The sequence below is a fragment of the Triplophysa dalaica genome, chromosome 7, assembly GCF_015846415.1.
Source record: "Triplophysa dalaica isolate WHDGS20190420 chromosome 7, ASM1584641v1, whole genome shotgun sequence".
NCBI classification, from domain to species: domain Eukaryota; kingdom Metazoa; phylum Chordata; class Actinopteri; order Cypriniformes; family Nemacheilidae; genus Triplophysa; species Triplophysa dalaica.
In genome coordinates this window covers 4,511,638-4,538,223 of record NC_079548.1, presented here as the reverse complement: position 1 = coordinate 4,538,223, position 26,586 = coordinate 4,511,638, and the positions used below count along the sequence as shown (strand labels likewise).

The following is a 26,586-nucleotide window of genomic DNA, read 5'->3' as shown; positions in this document are numbered from 1 at the left end:
TTTTATTCTGCATGCTTTTTTACAATGTTACATAATAGTTGTTTGATACAGTAGTTCCATACGTAAAAAAATTCAACTTGAGAAAAAAGTCATAAATTATTTGATTGGACTGCAAAAAATTGAGCCTTTTTTACATTAAAAAATAAATAAATATACATTACATTTACACAATTTGTGGTAAAACAGCATTTGCAATTAAATGTAATAAAATAATGAATATACACAAATAAGTGTATATATGAAGAGTTGGACACTTTTTTATGTTATCGTGTTTTATTCTGTAAGTTAGCTGTATATTTCGAGTTATTACGGCTTAAATTTTTGATTGACTGCAGTTTGATTGATATTAATTGGAACGCGCAATAAAAAAAACTATTTTTTTATTTCTTTTTAAAACGGAGTTATGTCATTTTGAAACCAAACTCGCCATACACATGTAAAAACATTTATATAAAGTATAAATGGCCTGGAATATCAGACCGGATCAGAATCAAGATTCCTTTGCTCTCTTTATAGTCATTGCAGTACTAATACTGATCACAGATGCACAAATCCTACAGAATAGAAAACATTTATACTCCCTGAAAACAAAGATTGAAATCTCATGCAAATTCACAAAGTATGTATTTTGTTTTTCTAGTGACTTATTTTGCATTGCTTCACAGCTTAAAGATGATTCATGAGCAGAGGTCTCTAAACGAAACAGAAAAGGGTCTGATCGCTATTACACCAAATGAGAAACAGCCTGAACACAGTAACTCTTTCTACTGTAAACTGTTTGCAAACACACTGCAGCTGTTGGTTTATAGTTCAGTTACTGGACCATCAAGACACACGAGTGAAGACCCCAGCAGGAAAATCACATTTTGATCTTGAAGCTGAATTCAATACATCCGCTGAAATACATTGTGGCTTTGGGAACATACCAGTTTTTGATGGCTGCAACAACTCCACAAGCCTACATGCCTTTATAAATGATGTAAAAATAGGCCTATATTGTTTATTGCAAGCTCATGGTAACTTACAGTAATGAATAAGACCTTACTGAAAAGTGTTACCATATTTAGCGCGCACGAAGAGGTAATGATGTAAATAAAGGGTAGCCTATGCAAAAGCACAATGTCAGCGTGTGTGTGCGCGCACATACCGGTCCGGCGAGTTCAATGCAACTGAAGAAAAAAATACCACTGGCAGCGTCCGCCGCGAGCGTCATGCGCGCGTGCTCTTCAGTGCGCCACCGGTGGACACGCGCGCACACGGCGCTCCTCCCAGTGTGAAGTTAAAGCCCTGTACGCGCGCGGAGTCGGACAGTTTCACCGAGGACACTTGAACGGGACAGTGCGCGTTCCAACGGGACACTACATATCAGATGTTGTGTATGAAAAACGCACCGTTTATCGTTTGGAGACCAAGTCGCGCCTGTGGATATATAAACGAAAAGGAGACGCGACGCGCTCGGGAGTCTTGCGGCGCGTTTCTCTCCAACTCGCGGCCGGTGCGCTTGAGCTGGTGAGTGAAACGCAAAGTTTTAAAAGACGAAGGTTATTCGTTGTTGTGTTGAAACACGATGTGTTTATGTATTTGCCAAACATTCCTTGCTGGAAACATTTCAAAGTTTGGATAAGATGCTGAACGAACAGTAGAAACACAAGGTTAATATTTACATTATTTATGTATTCGTTTCACATAAACTTAGAATATGATTTGTAAAACTAAAGCAGGCGATTCTAGAAAATGTTTGCCAGAAAATATGCTTGCCTATTCAACGTTTATGTGTGCATTGGTTAAACAGCCCGAGAGGGAAGAAAGATTGTGTATAACGAGTGTTTAAAGTTGTGCAACAGTACGCGTAAATGGCTAAAACCTGCTTGCGTGCTCGTTTTAAGAGTTCTGGTTCTTTTGTAAAGAACGCGCGAATACAAACTTTTACAAGTTCTGACAACATCAAAACCTAAGTGTTTGGTTCTACATTTTTACGACCTTCCACACATGCTTTCAAATGATATATAATCACTGTGGAATAAATGAAAGCTTTGGAAATGAACTGGTGGTGGTGACTTCAATTCTTTGACCACAGCAGGACAGAAACACTGCGTGCGCACGCACCGCGCCGGCTTCTGTTTCTCTCCGCGCGTCTTATTTTGGGTGCAGATTGCTTTTATTTTAGCAGCGTGTCCCCACATCAAGCTCTGGCAATCGAAAGGTTCAGCAAACAAATGAGTAAAAACAGGTTTAATTTCGTCTGCTCGACAAGAGTTCAAAGGTAGTGCGGTGACAAAGACAAATCTGTTTAGTCACACGGGGCGCAAAGCAGATTAAACGTTATTATTTCTGCGTTTGCAGACTGTTTTTTCATGTTTCTAATTCTTATGGCGCGCAGAGTCTATTAGTCAAATAGAAGAAGTAATAAAGAAGTCTTGCTCATGGAAAAACGACACCAATTAAATATGTAATGTACACCACATTACGCACTGCAGTATAATAATATCTTGTTAAATGACATAACAAGAAAATCCATATTTTGTTTCTGGAAAGAATCAGTATATTTATCTCTTCCTCTGCATCACTTCCATGTCATTCAAACGTCTTTTTCTGCATTAAAAACACCTTTTAAACTTGTTCAATTAAGTTTAATTAGGTTTAGTGCAACATTATACCAGCAATAAAATGCAAAACAGAAAGCCAGCGTTCTTTAATAAAGTTCACACACAAGAATTCATTTACGCATGCGAGCTGGGCTCGCATCCATTATTTTCTTTGTTGAGGTTTCGTTTAGATTGCAGTCTACATTAAAAGCACTTTCCACATACATCTGTGCCTGGAGAGCACAATACATGATGTGCGTGTGTTATCCAGTGGCCGCTGGTATTTTAATTCCCTGGCACTTATAAATGTCAGAAAGAAGCCCAGAACGGGAGATTGTGTAGATACCGAAAAGTCAGAACGGAAGGTGAGAGAACGTGTCGTGCTGGAGGTTCACACAGGATATTAGAGGGAAGGAAACCTGAGGGAAAGCAAATATTCGTCCGTCTGAGACTTCATTTAAGACATTCAGCTTCTCTGTAAAATCATTCTCTCTGCCTCATACAGTCTGGCCAATAAATGAGGTAATAGTCTTTAAATGGTATTTCCAACCTTAGATAAAAAGTATTGTTAACAATTACAATTCAGTCATCATTTCCTCGCACGCTAATGTCATTCCAAACCTGTACGACTTTATAAAGAAACTGGTCTGTTCCTAACACAAAGCTGTGTGTCTTCGGAGTTGTTTGGACTGCTGTTGTCATATCTTTATCCTTTTGTGTTCCTCAGAAATAAGAAGGTCAAACACGTTTGGAATGATGAGGTTCTTACATGAACTGTTCAGTTCAAGTCCACATCTCCAAATGTGCCAAATTTAAAGATTAAAACTACGAAAGCATGTTGTTGTAGTCATTTAACCTTAAATTAACCTTACATTATCTAATCTCTAACACAATAAGATCTTGTTTTTTCTGAGGAATCCTTGACACGCATGATAGTTTGTATCTGCTGAAGGAGTACAGAATAAAGCCACAGATGGCAGATCTCCTCTAAATAACAGTGTCAAAATAACATCCCAACGGTATTTCCCTACTGTTCTCTCCAAACAACATCACTCACGGTACAAAACCGAACCCGGCCGTTCTGCTCAACCCACCACTCGAATACACACACAACGCTGCCAATAAAAACAGAGACGTCTTAAAGCCGTCCTGAAGACCACCTCTCTGAACTTCAGTATTTGTCTCCGTTACTACATTAAACCTTTCCTGCTTCATGGAAGGAATGTGTATAAGACTCTTATTATTAATGCCCATATGGTTTAAGTGTAGTTAAGAAGTCAAAACTAAACTATTATTAGGTTTGGTTTGCATGCAACACTGAAAGAACTACAAAACAACATGAGATCACACACAGGCATCCGATTTATAACAAACCCAAATCCAATATAAACTCATTTTTTCACCCTCATGTTTTTTTAAAGGGATACATCACCCAAAAATGAAAATTCTGTCATCATTTACTCACATTCAAGTTGTTCCAAATCTGTATAAATGTCTTTGTTCTGATGAGCACAGGGAAAGATATTTGGAAGAATGCTTGTAAGCAGACAGATCTTGCCCCCCATTGACTCCCAAATTACTTTATAATATAATATAAACACAAAACAAGACATTTTGAAGAATTTTGTACAGCAAAAGTTTCGGGCACTATTGACTTACATTGTATTTTCTCCGACTATGGGAGTCAATGGGGGGCAAGATCTGTTTGGTTATAAGCATTCTTCCAAATATCTTTCTCTGTGTATAACGTCAACATTCATACTGAAAATGAAATTTCTGTCATCATTTATTCAACCTCGTGTTGTTTAAAACCTGTCTGTGAATCTTTTTTTGGTGGAACACAAAATAAGATATTTTGAGAAATGTCTCAGTGGTTTTGTGTTCATAAAATGCAAGCCAATGGTGTCCAGTATTATTCGGCTACCGACGTTCTTCAAAATGTCTTCTTTTGTTTCTTTTCTTATTGTGAGACTCATTCTGGTTTAAAATGACATGAGGGTGAATAAATGATGACAATTTATATTTTTGGCTGAACTTTCTCTGTTTCATGCGTAGGGTTGTGTTGGCACTTGCCATAATTCATCGACAGCTCCCTGAGGAACAGCTTTGTCATGTCCTGCTGGTTTTAGTCCCCTCTTACACCAATTAACTGCCACGTCTCCGTTGTTCCCATACTTCACAACAGCAGGATTAAGAGGTTAAAAGTCACGGTGGAGGTGGAGAGAACGGAGAGACAGGGTTAGTCAAACAGCGGGCGGCTTCAGGGAGTCGACAGGGCAGAAAAAGCAACACTTGTGAAAGAATGCGTGTCTCCTTTGCCAGCGAGTGTCACAAAAGACCTTCAGAAGGGTCAGAAACCGAGCCGTTATTACGTGCCATGCAACTTGCCATGTTTGATCGGTCTTAAAAAGTCAACGACTGCCAAAAGAACTCGGGATCTTCAAGGTGTCCCGCGGCTGCCATGAGCTTTTGTTATCTCAAATCACCCCTCAGGCTACAAAGAGACACAAAGCCATGCTGACCAAGCAGTGTGCGAGTGTGCGTTTAGCTCACGGCGGCCGCAAGCGTTGCCAGGCCAAATCCTTGATGCACCAATGATGCGTTTTGAAGAACCACATGACAGCATGAATAAGTACACACACACGCTCAGGATTGAGTTTCTATCTCCCGCTTCTACGAATATAACCAGAAAAATGCTGGTTTGTCGACCAAACAATTTCCCAGCGGGCGACGTCGCGGGGAGAGGGGGGCACATCTGCGCAAGCCGCCGCAAATTGCTGCATTTTAGGCGGGCAGTAAAAAAAGAAAGGACATGAATGTAAGGTTGTAATTACCTCCCGACTCAACTGTAATTAGGAAATGAGCCTTCAACCAGCGACGCGGAACAGCAGGCCAGCGTGCCACCACGACCCTGAACTCTACACCGGGGTCAGACCCACTGATATCAATGAATAATGACAATCACAAAGTCAAAGTTCATACAATACGTAAGCGTGCTAGTAGAAAATGACATTTCTGTCATCATTTATTCACCCTCGTGTTGTTTAAAACCTGTTTGTGACTTTTTTCTCCTGAACGGAAGATATTTTGAGAAATGTCTCATAGGTCAATAGGGTTCAGTTATAGACGTTCTTCTAAATATCTTCTTTTGTGTCCAGCAGAAGTAAGAAGGTCATGCAGGTTTGGAATGACATGAGAATGATGAATTTTATTTCTTTATAATTAACTTCCGATTGAACGTTGACAGATTTTGGTGGTCTAGGATGAGTAGACGGTGTGTTTACTGTGGGTTGGTGTTTGTTTGAGGGGGTCTGGGGGTCAGTGGTCGGCGTGAAGTCGTGGAATGTCTCGATAAAGTGCATGCACAAACACACACGCTGCACCGTAAGTAAGCGTACAGTACACACGCATGTGCCCGGCAGACGCGAGCGTCTTCTGAAGCTATTTCAGTACAGGTCAATGACGCTCGTATCTGCTTTCAGCCGGCACTGGGTGAAACCATTTCTCAGTGTGAACGTGCGTCAGAAAAAGTAATAAACTTCTATAGTATTCATAAAAATATCTCTTATGTCTGGAAATGATACCATGGTAAACGTGGTATTCTTAAAGGGTTCTCTCATTTAAGCACCATTGTAAAAAAAGTTCTCGCTCAAAGTCTTAATTCAGATGACATTTTCGTCTTTAAGTTTCATTCCAGACAGAAATAAAACAAGTTTTGACAAACATTAATACCACAGATTTATAAAATAGTCATGGTTAGCAGAGCTCGAATAATTTGGTTTCATAAAGATTTGATGAAAAAACGAATTTCTCTTGTTGGTCTCTCTCTGCTGAAGGCATTCGTGAGATCGCATTTAACTTCTCAAAAAGTTGTTATCACCGTCTGTTACCATCAATGCATTGCCAAACTTTTCTTTCTGTGTGAGTAAAGTGTATCCAAAGCCGCTGACATCTTGTCAGCAGAGGAGCACACAGATTCTGAGTGTAAATATCATCGGATCACGTCTCTGACAGACAGCAGAGATACTGTAGACACACATGAGCTGTGCACCCGACGCGTGGACGACGAAATCTCTGGCATACTTAAACATATCACATTTAATACTCTGGGCCCTCGCGCTCGACAGAGAATGTGTGTTCAAGTGTTTTTAAAATCTTCAGAGAGCAACTTTACAATCCGGTCTGACAGAAGATCAAAAAACGCTGCTGTGTTGCTTCTGCTGAGCTGTAAACTTGAGAATGAGAGTGAATGAAGTGGTTCGGTTTTAACGCATCGTTCCAGAACGACACGAGAAGAGCAAAATCAGACACGTGACGTGTAAACGACGCTTGAGAAATGAATAGCAGATCAATGGACCACAATACACCGCGGTACTCTGGTACACGAATACCATGGTACTGATAGATTACCACAATCCCATACCTCAGTATTTCTAGGTACATTTTACAAACAGACGTGTCATATTTCACCTACAAATCATAAGAAAAAGCACAAAACGTTTTTTCTTACCACAGTATTACCTAAGTACATGTCAAAGCATTTCCATGTTAGTGCACTACTTACTAGGAAGTTTACAGAGAAGGATGATTTATAATGTGGTAATCAGGAAAGAGGTTGCACATCACACGCAAAACCTGTTTAACATCTCAGCTTTCTCATAATCTGACACGGCACGCATGTGGATTTAGTATTCGCTGATAGTCCTGTCAACACATGACCAGAATCGTTTGTGTGTGCATTTTGGAATTTGATAAGTTAGTCGTCCTCTGCATGAAATCGATCATTATTTGACTAATGGGTGAAGCGTGCTTTCTCACGAAACTTCATATGACTTCCATGGAAATCCTGTTTGTTTCACCTAAATGATCTTCTGGTGTTTACACATCATCTGTGAATCCTCACCATGGATCATGTTGTCGATTTCGCATTTACGTAGAACGTCCAGGACAAATGCCACGTGATTTGAGAAAGCGTAAAAAAGGCATGATTTTTGAGTTCAACAATTGTTTTAACGTTTGGTCAAATTCAATTTTGGGGTTTCGAACACAGCACGTAGCATCATTGCATTGTGCTTTGCAGCTCGACCGTAACAGTGAAAAACACAAAACCTCAACCATCAAACATCATTCATAAAAAAAATGCAAATACGACAGGCAACGTTGTTGTAACAGGGATCCTATTCCTTTTAGTGGGCAACTCTTCCGGAAAAGCACGGCGAAAGAAATAGCCCGCCCACGCGCCAACCAATGAGCAATTGGAAGACCCGCCTACCATTAAGATTGGCTGCACTGCGTCAAGATTGGCTGTGCTGTGGGCCTTCAGCTCGTTACACTTGCGATAATGAAAGAAGTCAGTAGTTTGTTTGTTCACAGCATTTCAGTGATGAATGTTACATAAACGATGGATAAAACGCTGGATTTGGAGATCGTTTGATAGATGGCGCGTTCCCAGTGCTAAAAGATGTCGAACATGAACCGCACGCAGTAAGTGAAATTAAGTCATATGTCTGGTTATTGGTACGTGCATAATGTTAAAAAGGGGGAATTAAGGGCGAAGGGATTAATGCGATGATGTGTTGTGTGCTCATGCTCTAGTTCTGTCCCTCCTGCCCGCCTGTTTTTCCAAAAGTAATCGTACAGCTGTATCTCTCTTTTATAAATGTGATCAAACTAAAAACTCTTCGAAGATACGACGTACGCAAGGCTACTGTATAAATACTCAAGATTAATATAAGATTGGCAGAAACTGCGTGTGTAACCCCATCTTTAAAATATTAGCCACAGAACATGCTGCAGTGCGTGCTGGGAACTTTCAAAGGCCTTGTTTAATGCAAAATGTATTATGTCAACAAAAACTCTTTGTAAGCAACATATTTAGAGTAATCTTATTCTGTATACACATAACAATACGTGGACTCAATTTACTATCAAATCAAGTTCAAGTTGTTCAAGTTACATTATCTCCTTTGTTGGGACAAGATTTGAAAATGTTTGAAATGATTTTTTTAAAATGAAACTCAAGAAACAGATACACACACACATACGGAGAAACAAAGCTGCGACTGAACGGGACGGAAACAAACACACACTTTAACATGTGTTAATCGATACTGCAGAACAGGGAACAGTGAGAGAAGCTGTCGGCCAGCATTCCACAGTCAGGCCGCGTGCGTGTGTGTGTGTGTGTGTAAGATAAACATTCCTGACAGAATCCGAAGCTCCACTCAACACCTCCGGAATCTGTACTGTTAAACGACAGCTCTCTCTCTCTCGCAAACATATAAATGTAATGTAAATGTAGATGTAAAACTCTGATTAACAAACTAACCCCACGTATATGTACATTTACATTTATTAAAATTTCCACCGCACGGCTGATAACGGAAATCCATAGAATATAAACACAAACGTGTCACGCGATGGCTTGTATACACAGGAGACTCAGAGCAGGCAAGACAACCGTGCAAAACTTCAGAGCCAAGAAAAGTTTCTAATGGTGCCGTGTCGAACCAGGCTCATATGTGTGACCGTTTAAGACCGTGCTTAGAACGGTTCGGCGCGATGGTGGAAAGCGAAGCGCTCATCAGTCAGTGTTGTGGTTCTTTGTGAATGAAACGCAAATAAGTTACAGGAACATCACACCAGCACTTTATGAACCATACAGCTCTTTAACAATGACCCTCTGCCCTTCTGTTCCTACAGATAGAAAGAGAGCGAGAGAAGACCAGAAGGGACGTATCCCGTCGTACAGCCTGGTGAGTCCACACACCCACTAAAACCATTGAAAAGCACATTTTGTGTTTTATTAGACATTCAGAGCTAAAGAGACACTTACAGGATCTGGCACACCGACCTCCCAAAACCACACGGTTGGCCCAAGTAATCCCATAAACCGCAAAACACCCCGTCCTTGAAAAACGTTCTAGTAAATATGTTTGTATGCTGCTCCATCACGTAGAAACAAGAGATGAAGTCTAAACCCGTGTGCGATCAAATGGACTCCCAACTCTAATTTAACAGGACCTGAATGGAATGTGTTGTTTTTTGGAGGAACTATTGACAGATGCAATAGAATATTTAAAGCTATGTCTTCAGAGGTGTACAAAGGCCTTACTTAATGAAGCGTTATGTTTTTATGATCTTAGAATCAGAGCCATTTAGAGAGAGAGTTGTGTCAACTCCGTTGACTCAAATGGAACAGTTGTTTCATAGTATTGGTGGTTCATGGAGGCTCTCAATAGTTCCTGGAAGTTACTAGTAGTTACTAGAGCTGCAGCAAAACCGACTGTGACCGATTGAACTTTCAACCCATTTAAAGACGCAAGTCATTATGAACTGTCGCAACTCTCTCTCTCAATGGCTCTGCTTAGAATGAGCTACTTCTATCTACATACATCTCCTTAAGCAAAAAAAACGAAAACGTGGCAACATCTTTGTCCTGTATCAGCCACCGTAGTGTTTCGGAAGTTAGGGGTGGAGACAGCTGTTGGTTGCAATTCGCAACCTCACCACTAGATGCAGTGGTGTAAATAATAAGTAAATAATAAAATTCTCAGTAGAAGAAAGAATTTAATACAGCATGAGGGTGAGTAAATGATGACAGATAGGCCAGAATTAAACAAACACAGCTTTCATGATGCAACCAAAGGCATTTCAATCCGGCTCAAGTGGCTGTAAATTCTTTCCTTCCTGGAAGAAGTCTTGTGTCAACACTACATCTTTCCGCCCCGATGCTCAGGTTGCCTCTTAGCATAAGAGCTGGAACAATATTACTCATTACACCAGCGCACTGACATCCTGCTTATATTTGTTTTAGGCTATGCTTGCGAGCATCGATCTGCATATCCAGTTCATCCTGAGCCTCGCTGGTCCCTGTGCACACACAAGCAAACGCACACGCACGCATCCGCTGCATTACTTATCACCATCCAACCTGACTTACAGCACAAGGCTAGGATTTACCTTGCCTACAAACACCCGCTTGCACAAACACAGCGCGCACACACACCCTTGCGTATGGATTTGCATTATTACGTTCAAATAATTGATTATGGAATTGCCGCTTGGGGCGCAGGGTGCTTCATGGGTTAGCATGTGGTTCTCATCCATTAACCCTCACAGGTACAAAAGCAGCCCCTCGAACCTCCGCAAGGACCCATCTCGGCATGCTGACGGATGAGCGAGCTTGAATAGACTCTAGGGATTGGTCCAATTGAATTTGGCGAACGGTTTAAAGCAGGGAGGGGTGTTTACATGGGTAGCACACAGGAGGTTCGGTGTGTATTGGAAATAGAGAAGCTCTCTGAAAACCTCTGCTTTATTGCTCACGTGGTCCTCGGAGACGCCAGAGTTTAAGTCGTGTAACTCCTAGCAGGACCGTGATGTCTACTATCTAAAGCAATGGAAAGAATACTGTGGTGTTGGCTGATGTTGAAGGGTAGACAGTCCGCTGGCGTCTCAGCCGTCTGTGGGGTCTTGGTACCACACCAATTAAAAAGCCACTGGTCAAATAATGTGGAAGAACTGTTTTCATGTCATGCGTAAGATGTCATGTGTTTGAGAGTTAAGGCCCCAGGGCTACCAGACTCGGAAAATCACCAACGGAAAACAAGCCGGTTAGACAAGTAGGTCATCCGTTGCCAGATTTCACGATCGGTTTGAACGAGGAAGCTTTCCAAAGTCTATCACCAACAACATACAAACACATTCCTAAGACAACTACACATGCGATGCGCTCTACACTTACAAACCAGCAGTTGAAATTCACAGCAAACGCAGAAGAATCCGGAGAATGAGAAGTCCCGGCGTGCTGTAGAACTTTTGGCGAGCGGTGGAGATTTCTGACATGTGTAGCATTCGTAAAGGTGCAGCGAGTTTGTTTTCTAAAATAACTAAAACGATATGAATATTTGTAGACTGATGTACTCTCACATGAGCTTAAGAGTCTAGTTGTGATTCATATTCATTTATAAAAATAACCTGTTCATCTCGACTGACAAAGCGAAAGGTATTTTTACATCAGTTACCAAAAATGCTGGCAAGTCCATGCGGATCAGAGGCAGTAAAAATAAATCAAAATGATGCAGGTTTACCTGTCACACATGTTATTTTCCACTGCAAAATAAGTCTCACTTAGTACTTTTGCCTTGTTTTTTTCCAGTTTAAATATCTTAACATTTACAAATCAAGACACATTTACTTGAGAAGAAAAATTATGATTTCAAGTCTTGATTTGTGAAAAGGATCACATTTAAGGGAGCATCATTTTTAAAGCAAGAATGAATCTCCAATGGCCAATGGTGTTTTTTTATGAGCTTATTTCTAATAATTTAATAACTTTAATAAATTTTATTTTGTAAATTTTATAAACAAGACTTTATTTATTTCTCAAATGAATGTAGATTTCGGGATTTTTTAATATTTGTACTGGAAAACCAGACAAAAATGCCATTTATTTTTTGACAACATCATTTTTAACTAAACTTAACACAACACAACAAGCCTTTTGGCAACACAAAAAATGCGTTTTGAGGTCCTGAAAATGCTAACTTTTAGTGTCTAGTGTTTTGTAGATCGTTTTGATCATTTTGACTATGCTTTAATTTTTAGCACACAATCTTATTAAAGTACCCAAAGTTAGCATGACATCACAGCAGTGCTTAGACTGAAGAGGTAAAGCGACATGTTATCTTAAGACAGCTAGTGTATTTGTATGCTTTTCTTATTTGCTCTTTTTTATCAGACAGCTCTTTGTTTACGCTGGTGATAGCGTGATGGCCTGCGTTCTCTCACATGATTTCCCCCGTGAAGGCGGCTGACATACAAAGGCAATGAAAACGGAGATAAACCTTCACTTCAGCAACCCCGCTGTCACACAAACCAGAGATTTACCTGCGGTGTCCGCTTCAAGTCTTGTGCACGCTCGCATTCCTCTCATACCCACCTGTTGCCCGACAGCACGCACGGCTTTGTGTGTAAACAAGCATGCATGTCAAGCAGTGTCAAGTGTTTTCCTGCGGGCAACGCAACTAAACTTAGAAAAACACAATGCCCATCACCAAACAATCAGATCTGGTGTAACTCTAGACGAAGAAGTTACGGTTACGTTTGGATCGCTCTAGGATATTTGTAAAAGTTAGTACAAATCACCTGATATTTGCTTAAACTATTGCGCTAAAAACACAATGAATAAATGAGAGCACTCATAACGCTCTTGTTTGAATGACAGAACAGGTCGAGTCACTTTAAACAAATGTTTGAGGTTACAAGTCACCGAAAAAGAATTTAACAATGACACACTCCTAAAATTGCCTCTCCGAGGCACCGTTGCGTTACGTCGTGTTATTCTTTCCGGTGTTTAAGCCATCACTACCACAGTAGAAAAAATTGCTTTATAAATTTCTTGGTTCTGTTGAACACAAAACGAGACATTTTTAAGAATGTGGGAAAGGAAACAGTTCTGGGGCACTTTTGACTACCATTGGTGGCCAAGAGCGGTTTGGGTACAATCATTCTACCAAATATCTTTCTCTGTGTTCATCGGAAACAAAGACATGTCTACAGATTACGAACAACTCCAGGGTGAGTAAATGATGACATCATTTTTATTTTTGGCTAAGCTGTCCCTTAAAGCAAGCTCTGGATGGTTGTCCAGCCGGGAGCACGACCCAGCGCAGGCCTCCAACACACACATTAACGCTTCATTTTAAGACCTCAGGACTGTGAGCTCAACACCGCTTAACACCACGGCGCCTTTCTGCCTCTTAAATCACTGGAGGACGCCAGGCCGCCGCTGCAGCGCTCCTCCTTCTCGACTGCAATAGTCAAATGCGTTACGTGAGCTTTATGGCCTTGTTGCATCATTCGCAACAAAAATTCAACTCATAGGGTCAAATTTTGTAGAAACTGAATGATGATTTGGTTCTTTTAGATGTTAAACGGAAGGTGGGCCGTTGCAAAACACACAAAAAATATAGTTTAGATAGGACAGACTCGGTCTCCATTTACTTTCATTACTTTTTTTCACTTTTGTTGTGTTTCACTGAAAACTAATGTCAATTGGATTTAACATTTTTTATTTATATCTTTTGATTTTAAAGCAAAAACAAATGCCAGACAGCAAAGATAATTGATGCAATGTTGATTCAACATAAAATCAATTATCTTTGCCATCTCTGTGCGCACAGGTCGCCACTGTTCTTGTAACCCGAGTAAACCTAAAGGCCTTGTGTTTTTCCATCACTGAGTGACTTGTGACCTCTGTTAACCTGTGCACCCCACCCGACGGATCTCAAATCAGATTGTAAGGTTATCATCTAATTCCCAACCAGACTGCGATTAATAGCAATGTGCGGACACTCCAAAGTTGATATTATCGAACAATCTATGTCAAGAGTAATACGGACAATGCTTGGCTTGTTGGTTTCAATACAGCGCTTTCACAGAGAGCTTATCTAAATCAACAATCTCTCCATGCGGTGAATGAGAGGAACATGACGTGGTGGCATTTTCTAGTTTCTGGTTCATTTATTTGAAAAGTCAGGATCAAGATTTGCTGAAACAATCATGCACCTGACAAAACATGTTCCTTCTGGACATGCACATATTTGTAATCCTTCCCCGAGGCCGCATGTCGCCGCATGTCGCCCCGTCTGCGCAGGCACACGTCCGCAGCGTTTGGTTTCAATGCTCCCCGGGGGCAACAACATGCAGAAAGCACCTGCCCGCGCTCAGGTTTGTAATGCAACCTACATCAAAACTCAACCCCGCCATCTCTAAGATGTTAGAGGCGTCGCAACAAAAGGAGCCGAGCGCAGCCAAAACACGACAGAGCAGACACGCCTCCTGTAGCCCGCAGTCGAGAACCGAACGAACAACGGACACTGTTGATTCTTTGTTACTTAAATGAGCGTGTCAGGCTAAGGTTGTGGGCAAAGATGCTTATCTGCAACACCCCGAAAAAACTAGGAGATCGTATTTAACGCTTTAACTATAACGAAGAGGGGATGTGTACAAATGCCACAAAACAACACTTGAATGTGTCCTGAAGTCTACATTTTAGATCAGATTGCAAGAGTCGTGTTTTCAACGCTTTTTTCAGATTATAATCTGGCGCACGTCATGAAAACAAGGAAGGCGATAGATATATTACCAGATTAATCGCACATATGTTTAAAAGTATAAGTCTTCACTGCACAGCAAAAAGTGAATCCTTAGTCATTTTCTCTAGTTTTCATATCCAATTGTCTAAATATAATAATATTTTTAAATACACATAAATTTACTTGATAAATAAACATTGACTGGCAAAACATACATAAAATTGTTGTTTTCTAAAGTAATAACGATACAAATAAAGTGAGTTTATGCTTTAAACAAGTACGAAATATTTACCAATAGGAAAAGAAAATAATCTTGTTTACTTGTTTTCTTACCTCATTGAAAGAAATACTTTCTTGTTTTAAGCATAAACTCAATATTTTGTTGATAATGACTTGTTTTAAGGTCTTTCTCTCCCTAAGCAAACATATATTGATTTAGGGTTTTTCAAATATTTGTATAGAAACCATGACACAAACACAAAAACTTAAATAAATCATTTTGTGGTGTGACGCACAAAAAAAACAGCTTTTGCAAAGCCGCGTTTCAGCTGTGCTTTTTCTAGCGGTCGCATTAATAGTATTTATGACGTACAGAAAACATCTGACCTACTGAACTAGGGCACTTCTTTCTTCTAAACTGAAAAACCAATACTGCATTACTCTATTAAACTGTAACCTCTACAATGCTTTTTATCAAAGAGTAAACAAAAATGCCACATCAAGTTAAGCAGGTATTGTCACGTTCCCTAACAATGAAAATCCTTCCCTACAATGCATAATGATTAAAGCCTTCAATTGAATGCACGAGATGACATGTTTAGGTTAAGACCGCTGACGAGATTGATGATTCTCAGCGTTTGTATCACTGACATTTATCTCTTCTTTCTCTGTGGTTTTTCTTACTCTCGCTGCCACGCATTAGTGTTTTATGGCTGTGCGCTGTCAGGTTGAGGGATGGCGCTGGTGCATTGTGGGTAACAGGGTCCAGCTGTGGTCAGGTGAGGCCGGAGGCCTCTTGTTTTATCTCATGGACATTAAGGGTTACATAATCAACCCCAAAATCATAACTTCTCAGAGCTTCTGTTAAACAACCAACACTTTCAAAGATCTGTCACCTGTAAACTAAACAGAGATCTACGAGCTGTGGGTGTCATCTGCCAATAGAGTTGGAAATTTTCATTCTTCCTTTTGTATACTGTAAAAACTAATGTGATCAAGTCATGGAAATGTACTTTTATGATGTAAGTTATTCAATTTCAACTTGTTTTTATTGGCAAAATTTTAACAGAGTAAGTTGAAAAAGCTAGTATACTTTAAAACATAAAATATTTTTTGATAAGTACAGTATATAAATAGTTTTCTATAAATATAAGTTTTCTGTAATATATAAAAAACATTAGAAAAATATTCTATGCAAAGGTAATCCTGTTATTTAACAAAGCGTGTAAATTTATCCCTAAACTATTTTGCAAGACACTGGTCCAAAATAACTTCTTAAGTCTTAAGCCTCAAATATGTTTGTTTAACATTTCGACGTATTTATAAATGTTCTGTTGTTGTATTTAGTTTAAGGTTTCTGTAATGTACCTATATTAAAATAATCTAAACAATAAAAGTATGACGATACTAAAAAAAGCATGGACTAAAAGTAGTCTATATCTAAAATCATTTTAAAGATCCATAACATAAGAGTGAGTTAATAACCACATTTCCTCCAAACCTTATGAGGAACTCTTGGCCAAACTCTTTCTCTTCCTACCAACTTCACCTCTTCCCTCGGCCGCTCTGATGCGGATCTAGCGAGGCATTAATGATGTTGTCCCACTTCATTCTCTCACTCCTGGCATCAGTCACCTCACGGCCCCTCACTTCATTCCTTTGCTTTTATTTTCTTTACGATTGAAGATAGCAGTGAGACTGAGAGACAACGTTAAAGAGAAATATTCATTTAACCGTTATCTTACTGCTCTTTACTTGTCTGGTGAAAGCCGTGAGCAATAACGTCCTTACAAACAGATATTTAAATTCCACAGCGTTTCAATGCCAACTTTTCTTTAAATGAAATGCTCCCACCCAAGAATATGCAAAGCTGTACGAACCGCACAAAAAGGGGAACTAAACCACTACCGCTACTGTCAGACCGTGAGGAATACCGTATTATTAGGATAGAAAGCTCTTGAAATTTACCAGCCACGCATCCTAAGAATGTTTAAACAAAGTGTTCAAGTGCTGAGGGGGTGCAGGAAGACGTTTCAAAGCCGAGGCCGACAGTTTACCGCAATGACTTCTTCATCACATAAACCTGACAGGTCGGTCTCGCATCTCCACGACAGAGGCTCTTGAATGGACACAGCGCGGCGGGGAGTAACTCAGCACAGATTTTAAGGCTTAAGGGTAAATCCCCGAGATGTGTTTTTTTCCGTCTGCTGCGTGATAAGAGCGGCTGGCGGAGAGAGGCTGGAGGACGGAGGATCTATGAGTTCAGGGATGGGGGTTTATCTGAGATCAAACTGCACTGTCGGAGAACTCCCACAGCGTGGATAGCAGCCTGAGATTCTTCTTCTGATAGTTCACGATGTTGTAATGTGATATAAACAAGCCATTACATAAAAGAATCTAAATAAACTTTGAAAAAAAGACAAAAAATATTCACACACATATATTCTATAAATATAACATAGCGTTTTATTAACATCTTAAATTATAACAATATAATAAATTAAAGCACAATTAATTATATTATATGTACATTTTTAATTGTATATTATATATACACAATTATTACAACATTTAAAAAAACGAAATTATATTTTATTTATACATTTATTATATTTATAGAATGATAAAATAACAAAAAATATATAATCAAATTAATATTTCGTTAATAATGGTATTAAGGAATGAGATTAATTAATAAAATACTTTAAACGGCGAGCGTGTCATCGGTCCACCTCACACAGATTCAACCTAAGCTATTCTCACGGTACTCTGAGAGCAAAACAGCATGGGACAGCGCTGACCTACGACCCCCTCTGCCCATAAACCACTGCGCTCCACCTGTTATCAGGTTATCTGAAAGGCCATTTTCCCATTACTGCTTCTAGTAAAACAACTGATCAGCTCTTGACAGACTGTAAAGTGTCACACATCACTGAACGGAGACCGGCGTGATTTTATCACAATGCCCGGGGTATTTGTTCTTGGTAAAGGAAACACACTTTTGTTACATATTGGCAGAGTTGAGCTGGCTGATGTTTTCTACTGATGCTGTTCTGACTCGGTCGTAAGATTTTGTTGATCGGCGCCATTCCTACAAGATCACAACCCTACAACTTATTACACAACAAGAGGTCTAGTGTGTCTTATGAGAGAGGCGAAATCACATACTAAAAGTGGAAAAATACTGCAACGCTACCTTGTGTACACAATTCAAACCTTGTGTGTCGCTGAGAAAGTTGCGTTAAATAGAAAAAGAATTGAGCAAAACTATGCATGTGTCTGGCAGCCGGCCTGCTTTTTCCTCGATTTATTTGCACAGAGCTGCAACGAAACCCATTTTCAGAAATTGCATCCAAGCCGACTGTGGAACGGAGCAACAGGAATGTCTAAACCTGCTCTACGGCTTTTCGAACTCCTTAGAGCAAAACAAAACACAGACCAATCATCTCTCCCGGGACGACTGTCCTCGGGTGACCTCACGTCAGTCAGTGATGACCTAAAAATGACCTAATCATTCTGATCGAACAGTTTACACAAAGTTAGTTCTTAAGATATTTGCCATTTGCTTAATCGAAAATTAAAACAATCTATAGAGATTGCGGTTTCCCTGATATAGTGAGACCTTTTTGTGAGATCACCAGTAGGGCAGTGAGACTTATGCTTTTATATTACAGCCGAAGGCACATAATGAGCTACAATCTCTCTTTACTGACTAATAAAACTGAGTGAGAGAATTTCACCTCAACATGAACTTCTAATACAACCCCCTCCACACCACACACACGGAAAGAAACAGAAAATGGGGAAGAGAGAGAGAATCATCTCCAGCCCTCCATTTCAAGGCCGCTTACTGGAGTGACTAATCTCAAAGGAGATGATAAAGAGTTTCCCCAGCTCTCGTCACTCCCCCAATTTCATATCTTTTATCTTGTCCTCGCTCTACTCCCTGACTCTCACGTTGCTCGCTAAAGGTGTCTGAGATCATCCGAGGAGCATTGCGTATGATATTCACTGTAAAGTCTACTGAGACGTCAAACATCTGAGTTCATCGCCAAATTCAAAAAGGAACAAGGGGAACCTTTTAATGAGAAAATTTTTCAGAAGGAACAAGATAAAATCATTCTCAAATGCTCTTAAAAGCAAGATGACGTTCTGCTGTAAACAATGATTGTAAGAGTTAACACAATGCTTTGTGGCTCTATGCTCAACCACACCAGAAACTTTGCAAAGTTCATGTCCGGCGCTTCATATTCTTGTCATCAACGATACAGATTTCGGTTTTGTTCACATCATCAAAACCACGAAACTCACATTGTCATAGAAAATGCGTATAGTATCAGCAACAGGTTGCAAAGGGGGATCAAAGGTAAAGTCTCTTGACATGCTTCTGCTCCAACAATAGTTTCAGCAGCGGGTTGCATTAGTGACATAAAGACCTGCTGGATCTTCTGTTTGAAAGAAGTTTCTTCAGGTCTTTATGTCACTACCGCAACCTGTTGCTGAAACTATTGTTAGAGCAGAAGCATGTCAAGAGACCTCGCCTTTGATCCCCCGTTGAAAGCACTCGGTCTAAAGCAACATTAAAATCCCATTTAGCCCACTACACAAAAAGAAAGACCACAAAGAAAAAAAGAAAGCAGACGGACAAACACTGAGGCACGGATACCTAGATTTTATTTGAAACAAGAAAGTCACTTTAACTTGAAGTCTTGTTAAAGTTTTCAAATTTTCTTCGAGCCTTAATTGTTGCATCATTGAGTTCCAAGTTTTATTTAAGAAGATTTAAGTGTTCAGTAAGGAAATGTGTACCTGTTTGTCAAGCTCAAAGAACATCTGAACTTGCTTGTTTAAATGTTGACTTATCATTCATTGATTGTTTGTTTCATTGCAGGCTGTGAGGGTTGCATGCAGGCAGCAACATGAAGCCCTTCCTCATGCTACGGCTGCCCCTTCTCCTGTATCACCTCTTGTTGGTCCCGTCGATGGGAATTGCCTGTCCGAAAGACTGCGTCTGTGTTGGCTCGGACACCACGTTTTGTGCCGGTCGCAGAGACACAAGGATGCCCACCGATGTTCCCGCAACAATTAAAAGGCTATTTGTCTTTAAAAATGGTATCGAGATCCTGTCTGAGGAGGACTTTGAAGGGTCTAGCAACCTGGAGATGTTGGATATAAGTCAGAACAAGTTGACAGAGCTGCCAGATGGCGTGTTCAGTCCGCTCTCCTCCCTCCACAACCTTGACCTTTCATCCAATCAGATTGTCCACATAACACAGGACAGCTTCGCCGGACTGGAGCATCTAGAGCGGCTGTATCTCTTCAGCAACCTCATCGAGAGCATCGACCCCAGAGCCTTTGATGGACTAGAGCAACTGCTGGAGCTCAAGCTACAAGGAAACAAATTAACAACGATGCCTGCTCTTAAAATGCCCCACCTGCTTCTGCTGGACCTGGGGTTCAACAGCATCCCCTCGCTGAAGCCAGATGACCTGCAGACACCTAAACTGGAGTCATTGAAATTGGGTGGACTGGGGCTTAGCAGTCTGAATGAGGAGCTGCTGGGAAGCTTCAGCAACCTTCATGAGCTCGACATCTCTGGTAATCATCTAACCATCTTTCCACCTACGCTCGAGAGGCAAAGGGCATGGTTACTCTCAGCCTGGCTGGAAATCCAATGGGTCCAGTAAACTGGGAGGACTTTGAGAAGATGGTAGAGCTTCAGGAACTAGATATTAGCAATCTGAGCCTACAGGGGTTGCCAGAGAGCTTAAAACAGTTATTTCCTCACCTCAATAAACTGACTGTCGCCGAGAACCCTTTCAACTGCCTCTGCAATCTGGCCTGGTTTCCTAGCTGGCTTCGGCTTAAACAGATTCAGCTAGGTAGGACAAAAGACACCCGCTGCCACTTTCCACCTTTAAAATCTGGATGGGAGCTTGAGCAACTAGGACACGGAGACTTTGGATGTCCGACGACTAAACCCGTTAAGCCTCGGATTGTAAAAACCACTGTGGTGCCCCCGGTTGGGGTCACCACTTCGCAGAGCACGACACATGCCGTGCTCCATCCCAAACCTAGTGATAACTCTTCTACTAAAATCAGCAATGACCTTTCACCTACCCTAAGTGCTAGTATTGAACCTGACCTAAGATCAACCACCTGTCCTTCAAACATCTGCCTAAATGGAGGAACATGTTGGCTGGACCACCAGGGACACTTTGAGTGCATCTGTCTCCCAGAAACCTCAGGGACAAACTGTGAAAACAAGGAGGAGCTTTTGGCACCTGAGGAAATCCCTACAGAATTTGTCATAGTGGATCCTGAAATTGCAGCATCAGGGGTAACCAGCTCTTCCATAGTTTTAGACCTTCACAGGTACATTGATATGCGTCCAAAAATACTGGGAGTACGGTTAACATACAGGAACCTCTCTGGCCCAGATAAACGTCCCAAGACCCTCAACGTTCCCCCTTCTTACCCTGAATACACATTACGAGGTCTCCAGCCAAACTCCACCTACTCTGTGTGTGCCAGTCCACTGAATGAGCCTGAAGACATTGACAGTAAATGCACAGAGGCCCAAACAGTGAGTAAGCAACCAGAACGTTTGGAGAGCCCAAAACTCACAACGATGCTCATCCCTGCTGTTGGCATCCTTCTTCTGTTGATTCTAGTGGCCATCGCAGTTGGTATAGCTTGCTATATGCAAAAGAAAAAATCAAAGGGACACCTGGATTTACAATGCGATCCCTCACAGCTGGAGCTGGAGGGTGTGGATATAGGGGCTTCACCTCAAAAGCAGGAGATTTTCTCGTGTCCATCAGCGGTGCAAAACGGTGGTTTAGACTACGAGGTGCCACTAATGCAAGATTACTGTACTGCCAACAACAACACAAGCGGTTTGAAACCCTCGTATTTCTGACAACTAAAAAACTGAGTCATTGACTTGCTTAAGATGACTGTTGCCTTGCCTTCACTAACAGTATAGATAAATGAGCAGCCAGCAGGTTCCTCATAAAAAGACAGTGGTACTTAGACCGTCCCCGGTGCAATCTTATTAGGACATTTCTGTGCAAAATCAAAATGGCGTCCCCCCAAAGTGCCTTGTAATCTGGATTTTCAAACGGTGGCCACTCCTTAAAGGACACAAGGCTGACTGAAACACGTTGCTGATATTTTGGTGTGTAGCTAAATTGTGCAGGTCTACAGAACTGTGCTAACTGTGAACTCAAAGCCCTATGTGTGAGTAGGCAACTGAAGACTTGGACTTTTAAAGTCAAAAGAAGGCTGATGCTTGTGATACTTTAACTTTTATGCTTTGTGAAGTTGCAATTTTGTATTTGTTGGGACTATTTTATATTTACTTTTTTTTACAGAAAAAACTTACATTTTTGTACAAATATGTGACTGCTACAAGGCTGCTGGTCCCCCATCTAGCGCGACAAAACACCACATTAAACCAACTGAATCAAAGGCTTTACTTAGACTGCCGTATCTAAAATAGATAGAAGTCCACGCAAACAAAATCCCTTTTTTAACCCCTATAACCACCACTGCCTTGAAAATATTAGACAAAACTAAAGTTAAACAGGCAGACACCGGATGAATCAAAAAGAGACAGAACGCTCATAGGTCAAATACACGATAGACAAAAAATATTTTGTAGAACCAAAGAAGGGTCAAGATTGAGATTCTGCATCCGTCTGCAAAATTATTATGTGCACTATTTGTATGTGGGGAAAACATTTGATATCATCTGAACATCTTTGTCTTTCTGGCACAGGACCTGTTTCACAGGCTTTTAGATTCAGAACCATTCGAGTTTTGAAGGGTTACAGGACAGAAATGTGTGACTGACCTATTAGCCGCAATCTAAACCAAACCAAACCAAAAAAGCACACTCCAGCTCTTAAAAATCCATCGCTCACATGCAGCGTTGAGATGTTAAAACTAAGAGGTTTAAAAACAACCAAGATCCATGATGTAATGAAACACTTACGTGAGACATAAGATGAGGGAGAATCTACAGCTACCGTGGGTCCCTATGAGTTCTTAAAAGTTATGTTTACCCGAAAATGCCAAAGCGAGAGACAGTGAGAGCTGTGCGGATTTACCTCTGTGAGGAATTGTGTTACTATTTTAGCACTTGTTCTACAACCTGTCACTTGTTGTCACCGTTTCTACATTTTTTTTTAAGGTGTAAAAACGACATGTTTTTACAGGTGCGTCTGCTGCCTTCTGCTTAAGGGAAGGATCCAAACTGGAAAACAAAACTCTACAGTATGAAGTATCGAAAAGATTTGTGAATATTTTTGATAAGATCTGCCTCTAATTTTCCCTGTTTAATTTGGGAAGTGCTTTTTATATTTGTCCATGATGATGTGTGTATATATGTTTCTGTTTTCTAAAAGTCGCAAACAATAAAAACGTTCCAATAAAACCTGTCGATCGTTTCTCTTGCGCAAACTAATCGTCAGTTGTTTCGCTTACTGACGTTAAACGTACCGTTTGGAGTGTTTGCTTGTAAGATTTAAAAGATGAAAGTGTTGTGAGATTTAGCATTTGCATCAACCCAAAGCAAATCTTTATAAGGACTAAGCTCATGAGCGCATTAGATTTTCCGCTTTATAGAGAACGCTTGACATAAACTGGGGAATTTTTATGAAGAACAAATTATTTCCAAATCTAACAGTCGCACATCACCCACATCCACGTCACCCGACTCTACAAATTGAGCATTGACTGCTAATGCACACATCATAAGTTGACCACCCACCTGTTTTACAGGTACACAAACACACACAAACACAAACACTTACACAAACACACATTTGTTTTCTTGAGATCTGCACATCACTAACGCAACAGCTGTTTTGAATTAAACCACGTTCAACAACACAAGCACATTTAAAAGCCCACCGCTGGCCAACAGTAATAGCATTTCCATTTGTAATGAGCACAATCTTGTCAAACAATTACAAACAACAACCTCTCAACACCCCTGTTGAGTCTCTGAGTCTAAACCCCCTAAGAAAGTTCAGGCCTCGGCAACAAACATAACTTAAATACGTGGTACAGCAACACGTCATTCCCTGCATGCTTTACACAGGCCGTTGTGTGTGTGTGTCTGCTTTCCAGCTTCTTAATAAAAGAGCCCCTTCATTCAGTGAATTTAAGAGACCTGGTCCTCTGGCTCGGCTCCAAAGCCAGACTCAAACTGAGCTGCTCAAAGACTCTATTGTAGACTTTTTCAAATTATCTACTCGAAAAAATTCCATAGAAAATTACTGCTGAGTAAATATTGCTCTGGATTTCTCATCCATTTTTCCCATTCGCTGCAGAAGTTTAATTTAAGCAATAATACTAAATAATAACTCATTAATAAACCCAGGATTTACAATAACAGCATGAACAACCGTGTCTCTGTATATCTGATTACTGTCAAAAACGCATCAGCATTAAAGCTTTCTTACAGGTAAAAACAAGAGACGCCACATTAGTATGGGCAGATATAGACGTAATTTCTCCTGGATGAAAACAAGACTGAGGGTCTATGTTTCCCTTTACATGTTTTGTCATGTTTTATTCACCACTAAAACATTAAATCTCTTAAACAGTTTCTTATTCTTTAAGTTATGCAATTGTATGTCTATATGTTTACATAAACAATTAATGTGTTAATTTTTTTTTATACATTTAATAGTACACAGCACAGTTCTAATTCATGTAATATTATGTTATATAATACTGTAAAAGTATTATAGATATCAATATTAAACGTGATATATATTACATAGATATATTATATTATGTGTGTGTATTTGTATATATCAAGTGGCAACCTTCCGATCTCTTGTGAAGCCAACACGGAAGTGACTTAAAGTGCAATTCATCGATTAGCCCCTAGAGACTAGCTCCAAAAGAGAGCAGAATGTCATTGAGCCCCATGTTAAAACGGGCAACTCTACAGCCGGAACAAACATGTTTACTGTCTGATACAAAAAACTTTTTTGGTCTATATAGCTAATTTTACCCTTCATGACAACTGTGACGAGGGTGAATTTTTTTATAACTCACCCGTTTAACTTATATTAAGCCTTAAAACTCTTAGGTGCAAACTAGGTACGTGGCCACATGAGTGACAAGTGGTTTCACCAACCAGGCGCCTCAGTAGCTATATATACCGTATGTGCAAATCACTCGAGCCAGTTCACCAGGACTTCACGCTGATGTTACAACAACAAACACAAATGTCACTAAAAACATCTTAATGCTTCCCAGTATAGCTGAGACTTCAGATTCTCTGACAGGTCCAGGAGCAGCGCTGACGGGCCTCTAGCAGGGTTTGAATCCGGCCCCGGACCCACGAACCACAGGAATGCTGACACCAGCATCGCAGATAGAAATAATAGAGACTGGGAAGAGTGGAATGATGAAGAAAAATACATAAAATGAAAAAATAACGACCGAGGTATGCGGTGAATAAAGAGCACGAGGCTCTCGGGTATAACGGGAGCCGAGCGAACCGCAAATGTAATAAGCAGGAGTGAAGAGAACGATGGAGAAGACTGTCAAATCTTGCCATTTAACGAAAATTATGTGTATTGACATTACTCCAAATATCTTCTTTTGTGTGCTACAGAAGTAATATATAGGCGGCAAGGGAGAATAAATGATGACTAGGGATGTAACAATTCACAGTGCACGATACAACTTATTCACAATTTTTTTTTACAAAATGAGTTGAGACAAATTAGAAATGAACGACTGCCCTTTTATTATTTCTCAAGTGCAGCACATTTGTTTGTAAAAGAAAAATATGTCAAATAACAAAACTAAACTGCAGTTTTAAAACAAATTCCAAATCAAATAAAAACTAATAATACCTAAGTATCTTTAAACTAAACAAACCAAGACTTTTTAACATTTAAGAAACATAAGCATATCCACATTTTCCAAGTTGGCAGTAAACACAGCGCCCCCTGCTGTTCAAAACATGTATTGCGTTCAAATAACATCTCAACCGGCTTGAATCTTCAAATGTTCTAATCCATTATCAACTGGTTCACGAGGAATCGTTACATTTTTATTTAGGCCAAAAAGGCGCGAGTCACCTTATCTGTTTCTGGATGTTAAAATCAAGCATAATAAAACCCTCTGGAATTTCTAGACAAATGCATACCTTACAACTTTATCAAGGGGTCCGAAAGAATCGATCGCTGTCCAACTGTCACAAAAAGTTTCAAGCAGGTGTAGCCGGCCAGTAAAGACCACAACACATCTGCTCTCAGTTAGCCGAGATAGTCCTGATACCTGTCTAAATCTTCACACGCTGTAAACATTGATGTGAACCTGATGTTTTCATGTTGTTTTTCTTCTGATGTTGCCGTTCCTTGCCAATACACAAAACTGTAAAAACTGGACTGTATAAAGAGAATTCAATGAAAAAAAAGCCATTAGAGCTTCGCACGTAATATAACTCATCCCGACTGCCAACACAAGGCGTAGTCCACCTCTGCGGTATTAGCTGTTGAAATCCAAGATATCCAAACCTAAAGACAACGTCAGGCGCAAATAAGATGTCAGCTGGACCGTAAAGCGTTCCAGAGATCTTTAAACCGGCTTTTGACATCAGTTTTTTATATGGTTACGAAGGATTTGAGGTGTTTGTTTGGGCAACA

General features: G+C 40.3%; 2 protein-coding genes across 2 annotated transcripts in view; one reads left to right on the top strand and one right to left on the bottom strand.

The window, feature by feature from the left end:
• Positions 1–26,586, bottom strand: part of coro7 (coronin 7) — a 109,568-nt gene that overhangs the window by 29,986 nt on the left and 52,996 nt on the right. The gene's annotated exons all lie outside the window — the stretch shown is intronic.
• vasnb (vasorin b) lies at positions 1,278–24,699 on the top strand. The gene is given in 4 exon segments (XM_056752178.1): positions 1,278–1,509; positions 9,288–9,340; positions 19,797–20,524; positions 20,527–24,699. Coding segments are annotated over 2 exon segments (2,001 nt in total). The 5' UTR covers positions 1,278–1,509; positions 9,288–9,340; positions 19,797–19,824; the 3' UTR covers positions 21,828–24,699.